The sequence below is a fragment of the Macaca thibetana genome, chromosome 4 (assembly GCF_024542745.1).
Source record: "Macaca thibetana thibetana isolate TM-01 chromosome 4, ASM2454274v1, whole genome shotgun sequence".
In the NCBI taxonomy this organism is placed as follows: Eukaryota; Metazoa; Chordata; class Mammalia; order Primates; family Cercopithecidae; genus Macaca; species Macaca thibetana.
In genome coordinates, this window is record NC_065581.1 from 67,565,475 (window position 1) to 67,579,149 (window position 13,675).

The following is a 13,675-nucleotide window of genomic DNA, read 5'->3' on the forward strand; positions in this document are numbered from 1 at the left end:
TTCTGTGACTGGCTTATTTCACTTCGTATAATGTCCTCAGGGTTCCTCCATGTTGTTGCATGTGACAGGATTTTCTTCCCTTTTTAGGCTGAAAATATTCCATTGTATGTTTGTACAATATTTTATTTATCCATTCATCTGTTGGTTGACATTTGGGTTAGTTCCACCTCTTGTCTATTGAGAATAATACTGCTATGAACATGGGTATGCAAATATCTCTTCTTAAAACTGTTTCCAATTCTTGGAGTATATAACCAGAAATGGGATTGCTAGATCATATGGTAACTGTATTTTTTTTTTTTTTTTGAGACAGGGTCTCACTCTGTCACCCAGGCATGAGTGCAGTGGTGCCATCTCGGCTCACTGCACCCTCCGCCTCCTGGGTCATAGTGATCCTCCCACCTCAGCATCCTTAGTAGTTGGGACTACAGGCATATGCCATATGACACCATGCCCAGCTAATTTTTGTAATTTTTTTTAGAAATGGGGTTTTGCCATGGTGCCCAGGCTGGTCTCAAACTTCTGGCCTCAAGCAATCCACCCTCCTCAGCCTCCCACAGTGCTAGGATTACAATTTTACAATCCCATCAACCTTGCACAAGTGTTCCAATTTCCCCATGTCCTCGCCAACGCTTGTTTTCGGATTTGTTGTTAGTAGCCATCCTACTGGGTGTATGCAGTAGGAATTTTACAAGTGATCTTTTTATTCCTTTAACAAAGTTGTTGCAAAGTATAAGTACCATTTTACATCAATGAAATCTTAGCACAAAAAGATTCTATCAGAGAAAAAATGGGGCACAGAGATTTTCCAATCCAGGTGCCCTTGAACTTGACAATGAGCATTTTATTCTCAAAGTTCCACATAATCACAAAACAAATTGAATTCTTTTTTTCTGAGCTACAAGATATAGACTTACAAGACATAAGGTGCTCTACAAGATTGCCTGACTTTAAATATGAAATAAGAGCTTTAGTTTTAGAGTAGTGGTTCTCATAACATGGTCCCCAGACCAGCAGCATCAGCATTACTGCAAACTTGGTAGAAATGCAGATTCTCAGATCTCACCCCAAAGCTACTGAATCCAGAACTCTGAATAGCCAAGCAGGTGGCACACTCCTGTAATCCCAGCTACTCAGGAGAGGGGCTAGCTGTGTTATCATGACCTGACAGTTTAGAGAGAGTACTTAAATGCATGTTTCATTAGTGGGTTTGGGGGCTGCATACCATCCTTTAAGTTCAATTGCCACTCTAACTTCATCTTCATCATCATCATCCTCATCAACAACAAAAACCATCTGTCATATAAGTACCAATAGTCCATTATTTGCATTCTTCCCTTCTTAGTGCTCCTAAGAGGGCCAGGTGTTTATAAATCAAAAGTGTAATTTAAGATAAATGTTCTCTCACACTGCAAGTCATCCTGGAAGCATCAAGTTTAAAAAAGAACTTTTTTAAGCTCTTTTTTATTGAGACAGGATCCATGATGGTCTTGAACTCCTGGGCTCAAATGATCCTCCTGAGGTTTCCTATGACTGGTTTATTTCACTTGGTATAATGTCCTTGAGGTTCATCCATGTTGTTGCATGGGCCAGGATTATCTTCCTTTTTAAGGCTGAAAATATTCCATTATATATATGTACCTCATTTTGTTTATCCATTCATCCACTGATGGACATTTGGGTTACTTCCACCTCTTGATCCTGAGGAGGATTGTTTGAGACCAGCATGGATCCTGTCTCAAAAAAAAAAAAAAAAAAAAAAAAAAAAAAATTCTGCGAGTGAGGCACAGCAATCTATTTTAAACAGCCCTCGAGGTGACACTCATGCATGGTCAGGTTTGAGCAGTCCTAGGTTTAGATCATTAGGCAGATATCTAAAGTGTTGTGTAATAATCTCCACACAGTTGCCAAACAGAAAACTGACATATTGAGCACTTTCAGGTTTCCAGGGCAACTTGATAGAGTAAATCTGTGCTTTGCACTTTATACCACAGTTTTCAGGAAAATGTTGGATAAGCCCAGTTATAATAATGCTGAAACAGTAGATCTCTATCCATCTGAAAGTTCACCCAAGCACTAATTTATCAGAGTTGCTTCTGAACAAATGGCTACCTGAGAATAGCCACCCTAACCAGGAAGACCTCTTCCAGCTCAGCAGATATCTGACTTATCTCCAGGATTTTCCCTCCACCCACACCCAAGTCCCCACCTTTTGTCTCACTTTTGGGTCTAGACAGAGCCCTGTAATGAATGGACCAAAACAGCCAGAGATAGAAGTAAAAGCAAACGTGCAAACATTCCTCCCACTGGCATCGGGAGCCTTCTTCCTGGGCCTGCTATCAACCTCCGCAGGCCCTGGCCCCAGGTATCCTCATCCACACGAAGAATGCTTCGTGTGAGGCATTCTGGCCACTAATTAGGATACCTTGTACACATAATGGTTCATCATTGATTTCTTGCACCACGGGAAGAATTGGAGACACTTTATGTCTTTGTTTCCTATGAACAAAGATTCGCAGATTAGATTTTCCTCTGAAAAGTGGGGGAATCTGATTTTAGTCCTAGGAAGGGAGTTGTGGTTTATGCCTGTTTTCTTGGCATAATTATTCATAAAATACTCCCCCAAAATGTCCTAGCTTAAGTAGTAAAATTCGCCCTACCAAAAATCTACTGTTAGCTCCTTTTTTAAAAACCAGAACTTTTATTGTGTGACTAATCATTGAAATTCTTAAGATAAACTGGATGCTACAACAGCTGCCCTCTTGGGTTTAGACGTTTTTCCTTCTCAGAATCCATGCCTGAATCTGCGGGATACAATGTTCGGGTGCCTCGCTCGACCAGTCCTGGTAGTATTTCATCTTTAAGCCTTGGCACTTCAGTTATACTTCCTCTTGTGCTTAGCAGGGCAGCCACATTTGCCACAGGGTGACTTCTGAAGGTGGCAGGCCTTAGAGCCACAGTGGTGGCACAATGTGTGCATCTTATTGTGACACTTTTCAGACAATGACGTTCCCTTCAGTATCTTGCTTCTATGGCCAAGACTAAAGAGTGTTGTTAGCTCTTAGGTAGGCTTTTGCCTTTCCCTAATGTTTTTAAGTAGAAGACAGATGATCCTTCAAAGGAACAGGAGACTGTACGGCAGTATTCGGTGCAGCTTGGGGCCTTGAAGAAGGGAAACAAGAAAAGGGAGTTAATTCCCAGGGCTCCTTGGAAAGAAGAACAATGATGTCTGGGAGTAGGCATGGACTATTATGTTGATAGAAATGTGGCCCCTAAGAAAGTTGCCATTTCTCACACCTGTAATCCCAACACTTCGGGAGGAGGCCAGAGCTGGAGAATCACTCCAGTCCAGGAGTTCAAGACAGCCTGGGCAACATAGTGAGACCCTGTCTCTAAAACAAAAAGATTGAGAAAAAAAGAAATTGTGCCCCGCCTGGACCCATAACTCTCTTATGCTCTAAAGCTTCCACCTACATTTCTCATCCGTCCACCCCTCTCCTCTGTCCTCCACAAGTCACTTACACTTGAGACTTCAGTGTCAAGAGTTTCTCCCAAGGTAAATCTTGTTTCTCGTACAGATTGAGCATCCCTAATCTGAAAATTCGAAATCTGAAATGCTCCAAAATCCAAAACTTTTTGAGCAACAACATGACACCACAAGTGGAAAATTCTACACCTGACCTCACATGACACGTTGCAGTCAAAACACAGTCACGATTTTGTTTTATGCAAAAAATTATTTAAAATAGTGCATAAAATTACCTTCAGACTATGTGGATAAGGTATATATGAAACATAAACGAATTTTATGTTTAGACTTGGGGCCCATCCCCAAGATATCTCATTATGTATATGCAAATATTACAAAATAAAAAAAAATTCCAAAACACTTCTGGTTCCAGCCACTTTTGGACAGATGATAATCAATCTGTATGTATTTGGTGGTAAGCCTAACAAAAAGGTAACTGCATTGCTTTGTATAGCACATCTTTAAAAATTGTTCAAATCTGATTTAGGAAAGTTCAAGCCTAGAAACCAGGTTTAATGTGAAAATATGTGCTGGCTAACGTTGTGTGCACACAATATGTTCCAATTACTTAACAACCCTCAAAAATATTTTACCTGCATGTCCACTCAGCAAAATGAGCCTTCTCTCTGCCCTCTTCCAGCATCCACACTGACACTCTGACACTCTGACAATGGCAAGGCTGGCTGAAATCAGCAGTGATATGCAGGAATCTGGATGCTTGCCCTCACCATATCCTGAATCTTGGATGCTTTTTACTCCTCATCTTAACATGTGCCAATGTTATGTTACAATATCTGATATTTGGTTTGTTTCAACATTAACTCTGTGATAAAAGTTAATCAATAGCCTCATTTTCCCTGCTTCCTGCCCAAATCAATACACATGTCTCCTTTGAAGAATGGGGAATGTAAACTAAAGTTGATCCTATGGTTTTAACTTACCTCAACCGAATGTATGCTTAAAGAAAGAACCAATCACTTACTTAGATACCATTTATTTAGTTTCTTTGTATTCTTGTGAATTAACAAATTACAGTGCTTCCACCTTCTAAGTAAACTTTTTATCATTGATTAGTCCTCAGAGGCTAATTTACTTATATTTACTAAAATACCAAATATATTGATTTTCAGAAAATGTAAACTGCAAGACTAGAACACGGCATACATGTGTATAACTTGTTTTAAGCATACAGAATATTAAATTATATGTTCATTTCAATCTTACAATCCTCCAAAAGAACTGCATGGTTTAGATCTGTAAAATGAAAGATAAGAGAAAAACACTACTATTAATAATTATATTTATGTTTTTAATTTTTTTTTTTTTTTGAGACAGTCTCTGTCTCCCAGGCCAGAGTGCAGTGGCGTGATCTCAGCTCACCGCAACCTCCACCTCCCAGGTTCAAGCCATTCTCCTGCCTCGGCCTCCCGAGTAGCTGGGATTACAGGCACACACCACCATGCCTAGCTAATTTTTTTTTGTATTTTTAGTAGAACCAAGGTTTCTCCATGTTGGCCAGGCTGGTCTCGAACTCCTGACCTCAGGTGATCTGCCTGCCTCAGCCTCCCAAAGTGCTGGGATTACAGACATGAGCCACCGTGCCCAGCCTATGTTTTTAATTTTTTAAAAATTTTAAATCTGTTCTGTAGATGTTAACTAGGGCTATTTATAGACAAGGATGCTGTTTTCATATGAAGTCTTTGATGTTATCACCTTAATTTCCCTTCAGAAACAATGGACACGTTTCTCATCCAATCACAACATTGTATTTGCTTGTTGATCTCTGAAAACTTACTCTCCTGTTTCAACTGGCATTTAGACCTCCTGTCCCACTCCAAGACTAGATGAAAATCAGAGGAATCAGGCAACTTTGCCCGACATTTTCAGAGCAAGAAAATTGGTGAATAAAATGAGCCTTTCTGTGCCTACATTTATAATTCTCCCCCAAAAAAGCATGGAAAAGATCAACCTAATATTTTTACTTTATAAGCATCAATAAGCCTTAATATGTACTGACAGTTTACCAATATGATAATCAAATAGAATTGTTAGTAACAATGAAATAGAGTGAACATATTTAGAAAACATATGCTCATAAAATGCTTCTCATTCAAAATGTATGCTTTCAATACCTAAGCTTACTTCCCTCTGTTAAAAATTTAAAAAATAAAAAATGTTTAAGAAAATAATTTTATAATATCTAATGAAATGCTTTTAAAATGTTAGTAGATTCACAGGTACAAGAGATGTTAGCACAACATCTTGCGATTGGAATTTAGCTAGTTGTGAACTTGAGAGAGTTAATATTCAGTTGTGATAATGAAGATTAACATGCAAGAATTACACATTTCAGTTCACTTATAAAAACAACTTAACCACCTTAAAGGAAGAAAAGAGCTGATGTGCTTCACACAGTATATGTAATTACAATAGGGCTTAGGGCAGTGCTTTTCAAATTTTAGTGAGCATAAAAATGCAGATTCGTGGCTCCCACCCCGGAGATTCTAAACCATGAAGTCTAGGATGAAGTCCAGGAATATGCATGTTTAACACCCAATCTCACCCTCAAATAACTCATATAAAATTACAGTTCAGGGCCCTCTTGGAGAACACCAACTTAAGATGACAGATGTACTTGTTATTGCATCCAAAACCACAGAATCATCAGATAAAATACCCGTCTTAGACCATCTTTCATATACTTTATATTACTTTGCTAAAGAACCAAGGTAATGGCCGGGCGCGGTGGCTCAAGCCTGTAATCCCAGCACTTTGGGAGGCTGAGACGGGCGGATCACGAGGTCAGGAGATCGAGACCATCCTGGCTAACACGGTGAAACCCCGTCTCTACTAAAAAGATACAAAAAATTAGCCGGGCGAGGTGGCGGGCGCCTGTAGTCCCAGCTACTCGGGAGGCTGAGGCAGGAGAACGGCGTGAACCCGGGAGGCAGAGCTTGCAGTGAGCTGAGATCCGGCCACTGCACTCCAGCCTGGGCGACAGAGCCAGACTCTGTCACAAAAAAAAAAAAAGAACCAAGGTAGATAGCATTTAAAGGACTGCTGATAACAGTTAAGATTTATTCATTTCAGGTACTATACTTCTCATTATGGTTCTTAAAAATTGGCCCACAACTTTTAAAATTAATTGATGTTTAAAAGTCATGAGGAATTGGAATTGTTTCTTAACTTTCTGTTCATTTTTAATGTGTTCAATATTCCGATTTAATATTGTTTGATATTAAAATGTAATGGAGTCACAGTATTTATCATCTGTTCTTCTTTGGTTTCAAGGGAAGACGAGGGAAAACAGGACCTCCAGGAAAACCAGGACCCCCGGGACCACCTGTGAGTAAACCATACGATGACTGTCCCTTTAAAAAGTCACTCTTTATTTCTGTGTGTTTACCTAAGGATTATTTTACTCGCCTGTAGATAATGATTTCCTTCTTTCTACTGTTTCGAATGACTGGTTTCAGCATTTGGATTGGTAGTTCATAGTCTATATTCCTAACACCATCATCACCATAAACCAAGAGATGAGGGAGGCTGGTAATCATCCACACACCTCACCCACTTGTTTATTACACAGATGGCCATAACAGTAGTGTCTGCTTGAACATCCCAAGCCAAGTGTCCAGACAGATGAATCCTGTTCTGAACCTACCTGAACTCCATCTTCTCGATTTCTTAACATCCAGGCTGTTAGAAAATCAGGGGAAGCATATCCACTTTTCTTGATATGAAACTATTTTGTTAGTATAATTTCATGGTTTAGTAAAAAGTGCTATAAAGATCATCTAACCAGTTAGTTTATCTGGATCCTTTACCCCGAGCTTCTAGAAAAAAAAAAAAATAGTATTCAATTTCTTGTAGTTCTGGTAACTTTGCAGGCTATGAGAGTCTGGTTTGTGTCCAAGCTGCTCCACCGATGCTGCACTCTCTGTGGTCCCAACAATCTCTGCATCACAGATTCCCTGAGCACGTTTTAGGCTTCATCTGACTTTACTGCTACACAGGAATGTATAGCATTGACTGCTCTCTCCTTGAAACTCCCTATTCTCTTGGTTTAGCGACATTGGGTTTTTTCTCCTATGCCTGGGGCCATCTTTTTGTCTCCATTAACAGCTTTTCTTCTGCCCCCTATATGCTGGATGGATTAATGAATGCCAGTTTTTTATTTCAACTCAGACACTGTTCCTGAGTTCCAGGCTGGTACATCCCATTATTTTTTAGTATCTCCACGTGGAAGTCTCCTGGCTACCACAAAAGTATAACGTCCAAAACTAATCTCTAAAAATAATCCTAGATGTTTTTTCTTCTTCATCCTCCTCATCTAAACAGTTTCTAAATCATATCAGTTCTACATCCCTGCAGCCCACAAATCCTCTCTGTCTTCACTGTCACTGCCTTAGTTTAGACCATTGTCAATTTGAACCTATATATTTGAAGTCATCTGAGAGCTGGTCTCATTGCCTCTACCTTCTCCAAGTGGAGTAAAACCTCTAAATCATGACAGCATCCAGGTGGGCTTGGATGGCTTAAAATTCTCTAACAGCTTAAAACTATTTGATTTTAAATTCCTCAATCGCTTCTCTTTTCTTCAAGACAGATGGATTCCACATCCTCTACATGCCATTCTGGGCCCTTCATGGTTTGCCTTTTACCTGCCTTGGCCTATCCTCCTCTATGCCCTTCCTTTTTTTGTAGTCAGTCATCTTCCTATTGGGAGATCCCGCTCCCGATGTTTAACATGGGTTCTTTTCTATTTCGTAAGTGTCTCGGCTGGGTTGAGAAATAAAAGGAAAGAGCACAAGAGAGAGAAATTTAAAGCTGGGTGTCCGGGGCAGACATCACAAGTCGGCAGGATCCATGATGTTCCCAGAGCTGTAAAACCAGCAAGTTTTTATTAGTGATTTTCAAAAGGGGAGGGAGTGCACGAATAGGGTGTGGGTCACAGAGATTACATACTTCACAAGGTAATAAAATATCACAAAGCAAATGGAGGCAGGGCGAGATCACAGGACCACTGGATGAGGAGAAATTAAAATTGCTAATGAAGTTTCCGGCACGCATTGTCTTTGATAACATTTTATCAGGAAACAGGGTTTGAGAGCAGGTAACCTGTCTGATCACAATTTATTAGGTGGGAATTTTCCCATCCTAGTAAGCCTGGGAGCGCTATAGGAGACTGGGGCTTATTTCATTCCATCGGCTTCGACCATAAAAGACGGGACACCTTAAAAAGGGGCTGTCTATAGGCCTACCTTCAGGGCATTCTCTTTCTCAGGGATGTTCCTTGCTGAGAAAAGGAATTCAGTGATATTTCTCCTATTTGCTTATGAAAGAGGAGGAATATAGCTCTGTTTCCATCCAGCTCACTGATGGCCAGTTCAAAGTTACCTCTCTTGTTCCGTGAACATCGCTGTTATCCTGTTCTTTTTTTAAGATGCCCAGATTTCATATTGTTCAAACACACATGCTCTACAAACAATTTGTGCAGTTGACACAATCACAGGGTCCTGAGGCGACATTCATCCTCCTCAGTTTACAAAGAAGATGACGGGATTAAGAGATTAAAGTAAAGACAGGCATAGGAAATCACAGGGGTATTCATTGGGGAAGTGATAAGTGTCCATGAAATCTTCACAATTTATGTTCAGAGATTACAGTAAAGACAGGTGTAAGAAATTATAAAAGTATTAATTTGGGGAACTAATAAATGTCCATGAAATCTTCACAATTTATGTTCTTCTGCCGTGGCTTCCAGCTGGTCCCTCCGTTCGGGGTCCCTGACTTCGCGCGACATCTTCCCTTACTGTTTCAAAAATGCTATGACTTGCAAATGTTCTCCAATAGGCCTGTATATGCTTCTCTGTATCTCATGACTCAGCTCAAACATTTCTCCTATAGAGCCTTTGCCAGTGCTCTCAGCATTTGAGGTTTCCTCCCATGGTCCTGTATGTTACACCGCCTACAGATATTGCACATTGCTTTGGACTCTTATTTTCCTCATCTGACCACTGTACCGTGATTGTTTTGAACCTCTATTTTCCCACCATTGCTTAGAATAGTCTCTGGCCTATAGCATGTGATTATTGTTTATTTAATGACTGAGTAACAAATGAATATGTTTTGTAGACGAAAAAATTAAGACCAGGTAAGTGCCTTTCTGAAGACCAAAAAACACCCTGCACCACCACTAGAGGGCCTCAACCCAGTACCTTAGGAATCTCTTAGGATGTGCTCACCTGCCAAAAATGAACATGATTACTGTCCTGTCATTGATTTCATTTCACTGTAGCCATTCTAGTGGATTGTCCTATTAACAGTGCATTGGGGCCAATTGATATTTATTATATAAAGGCAGACTGGGGGGACGAGGGATGAGGAAGTATAAGCCGGATATCTGCATTAGTCTATTCTCACACTGCTATGAAGAACTACCCGAGACTGGGTAATTTATAAAGAAAAGAGGCTTATTTGACTCACAGTTCCACAGGCTGTACAAGAGGCATGGCTGGGGAGGTCTCAGGAAACTCCCAGTCATGGCAGAAGGGAGAAGGGGAAGCAAGCACATCTTCACATGGCAGCAGGAGAGAGCGACTGTGAAGGGGGAAGTGCACTTTAAACAACCTAATCTCAGCCGGACGCGGTGGCCCACCCTGTAATCCCAGCACTTTGGGAGGCCGAGACGGGCGGATCACGAGGTCAGGAGATCGAGACCATCCTGGCTAACACGGTGAAACCCCGTCTCTACTAAAAAAAATACAAAAAAACTAGCCGGGCGAGGCAGCGGGCGCCTGTAGTCCCAGCTACTCAGGAGGCTGAGGCAGGAGAATGGCGTAAACGCGGGAGGCAGAGCTTGCAGTGAGCTGAGATCCGGCCACTGCACTCCAGCCCGGGCAACAGAGCGAGACTCCGTCTCAAAAAAAAAAAAAATAATAAACAACCTAATCTCGTGAGAATTCACTCACAAGACAGCACTAGGGGGATGGTGCTAAACCATTAGAAACCACCCTCATGACCCAATCACCTCCCAGCAGGTTCCTCCCCCAACATTGGAGATTACAATTTAACATGAGATTTGGTTGGGGACACAGAGTCAAGCTATATCAGTGTACTAGCATCTAGTCTTGAAAGGAATCAGTTTTGTTGATTTTTATTTCAAATTTTTAGACAAAACAGAGAACACATTGTAAGATCTTTAAAATAATTGTTTCGTGCTTTAAAGAAGAAAATCTGGTGAATGCTAACAGGCAAGATTAGACCTTTGTGTAGTTTTCTAAACCTATGGTGCTGCTTTTAAGACAGGATAATTGTTGTCTCAAAGGAAGAATTTGAATGTTGAAGGCCTTTATGACAAGCTTGCCAAATGTCTAGGAGAGAAGAAGATTACACCGAATTCTGGAATGAGTTCTCAACTACAGATCAAATGAGTTTACTGAAGAGTTCAGAAGATTAAAAACCATGTGACTGTATGATAGGATTTATAATATTCAATTCCACAGACTTTAGTTTATTGCCAGAGTGTTTGGAGGAGAGAGGTGCTTATTTTATTTCAAGTATAGATTTAGAACTTAAACTCAGCTATAGGTCTGACATACAGTGTTCATTAAATCCTGGGAACATAGTATTTTTAAAAAGTGGTTTATTAACTTTTTAAATATAACAAAATACCCAATTTGTTAGAAAAATTAGGAAAAATCTATGCAGAAGACAAAGTATTTACTTTGGTGGCATGATCTCGGCTCACTGCACCCTCTGCCTCCCAGATTCAAGCAATTCTCTAGCCTCAGCCTCCCGAGCAGCTGGGACTACAGGTGCCCACCACCACACCCAGCTAATTTTTGTATTTTTAGTAGAGACAGGGTTTTACCATGTTGGCCAGGATGGTCTCGATGTCTTGACCTCGTGATCCGCCCGCCTCAGTCTCCCAAAGTGCTGGGATTACAGGTGTGAGCCACCGCACCTGGCCAGTAGTCACTATTTTAAAAGTATCAGCAGAGCACTTGTTATCTCTTAGGATGTCCCAGGGAGCTATTTGTATTTTATTACAATTTACAAATAGCTTAAGAGATGTTCCTCCTTAATTGTGAACGTTTTTAAATCAAAACATTGTTGTTTTTCATTTATTTGTCTTTTCCAACATTGGACCCTTTGTGACATGCACCCTACTTCATAGCAAGAAGGAAGGCAAGAAGAGAACAAGAGATGGGTTGGTAGGACCTATAATTTTTCTAATTGTTATTGGAGTTAGTGTATTCCTCACTGCAGTGGCCAGTATGTGAGGATCCTGAAACACGTGTTAGAATATCTTATGACAATGTGAAATGTATTTTTTAAAAAATTTTAATTTTGTCTCCTTATCAAACAGTAATTAAATACTATGTAATATCCCTCAAATAAGTGAATATTTTATGTAATTTAAACATTATGTTTGAGCAATTAGTCTTTGGGAAAGTTGGAGGGCGACTTTATTCTAGTCAGTGTGATTGCAAAGAACAAAGGAATAGGAATTACCAGGAGGCATGAATTTTTTTATTTTTTTAATAACAGCATACTTTATAAGAAAATGTCCTTCCCTTTGGGGGTTTAAGATGTTTCTGAAATCAAACATAGTGTTGTTATTTAGGGGAGTGTCAGTGAAGACTTTAAAAATCTTGAATTGAAAGGAAATTGAATTGAAAGGAATCTAAGTCTCTGATGGCCTGAAGCAATTCAAATAATTAAAGTGTTTTAACGAGTCCTTCTACTTGATTATTTGTTCTGAAGCCAAATTTGTATATTCTCACTTTCTTATGAAACGTTTGCACCAAAAGGACAACTTGTTTACTAAAAAAATTTCCTACAACTAGCTAAGTGTGTGTGTTTGTGTGTGTGTGTGTGTGTGTGTGTGTGTGTGTGTGTAAGAGGACAACGTTTTGTCCCCTGAGATATTTTATCTCCTACGGAAAAAAGATTTCTAATAATGGGAAATTTACTAACAGTAGTTTTATTAAACTAACATTATTAAATTATCTTTGTGAATCAGTGTTTCATGGAAAGTCATATATATCACTCCAATTTAGCTCCCCATATTCAATAGTAAATTTTTGTGTCTTTAGGAAAGACTTATTTGAAATTTATACACATGCAATATGCATATAATGAAACTGTTCTTATTCAGAGTGCTTGTCATTGAGCAGTGACTAACCTGGTTAACAGAGTTAGCCACATGTATTTTTGTAAAGTATTTGTCCAATTTCTTGTTAAAAACCAGAGCTGATCTTACCTATGCAAAGGAAAAAGCCCCCAAAGTCTCCCAAATAACTTCTGCCATCTTGTCCTAAACGAATATTCTTCACTAGAGGGAAACTATTACAGAGAGATCTCTTGGATTTATTTCAATACATAAAGATTACAACTGAACAGTTTTTCAGTATGAGAGGGCTAAGCATCTCCCGCGGGAAGGAAATAGCACTAACATCTGAGGAAACAGGTTCAGAGGAGAGACGGATGAAGCAGACAAGGAGAATTTATTACCATCACTAGCTCTGCATTAAGTACTGTATTTCCAGTGTCTTAGGGAATCCTTACAACTCTCTTGAAAAGTAGAAATTATCTTCATTTTATAATGAGGTAAATGATACTTGGAAATGTCAAGTAACTTACCCAAGCTGACACAAGCAGAGAAGACAGAATTGAAACACAGGAACTGATCCCTAAACCTTTGTTCTGCCAGACTACAGGTGTGAAAGACAAGCTTCTAGTTTACAATTCGACTAAGATTAGTCTTCTTCAAACATCATACATAGAACAGTGTTTGATTTTGCCATGGCAATGAATGGCACTGTGCTGACTCCAGACAGCAAGATGGTATAGGATAGCATAGGATGGCAGTGAGGAACTTAGTGCTTCTCCTCACTAGCCTGTCCTAGAACAATTTTCTTGATGTTTCCTTGTCTCCGTTTTTTCTGTAAATTTGAAATAATAGCACCTACCCCACCTTTTTCCCACAGTGGCTACAAGGGCCCAATGCCATGGATGTGAAAGAAATTTCTTCTAAATGTAAAGCTCTATCTAAATGTAAGTTAGTTCCACTGTTATTATTCTGAACACCCATTCACACTGTAGATAGAAGAGATTGTCTTCAATCAGTAATTAGAC

At 39.7% G+C, this 13,675-nt stretch overlaps 1 protein-coding gene and 1 pseudogene across 4 annotated transcripts in view; one reads left to right on the top strand and one right to left on the bottom strand.

Moving 5' to 3' along the window:
• Window positions 1-13,675, top strand: part of COL19A1 (collagen type XIX alpha 1 chain) — a 336,630-nt gene that overhangs the window by 212,341 nt on the left and 110,614 nt on the right. For all 4 annotated transcript variants that reach the window (XM_050789707.1, XM_050789711.1, XM_050789708.1 and 1 more), the window contains one exon: window positions 6,821-6,874. In XM_050789707.1, the coding sequence (XP_050645664.1) occupies window positions 6,821-6,874 (54 nt within the window). The remainder of the gene's footprint in view (window positions 1-6,820; window positions 6,875-13,675) is intronic.
• On the bottom strand, window positions 2,729-4,128 carry LOC126952230 (60S ribosomal protein L37-like; annotated as a pseudogene).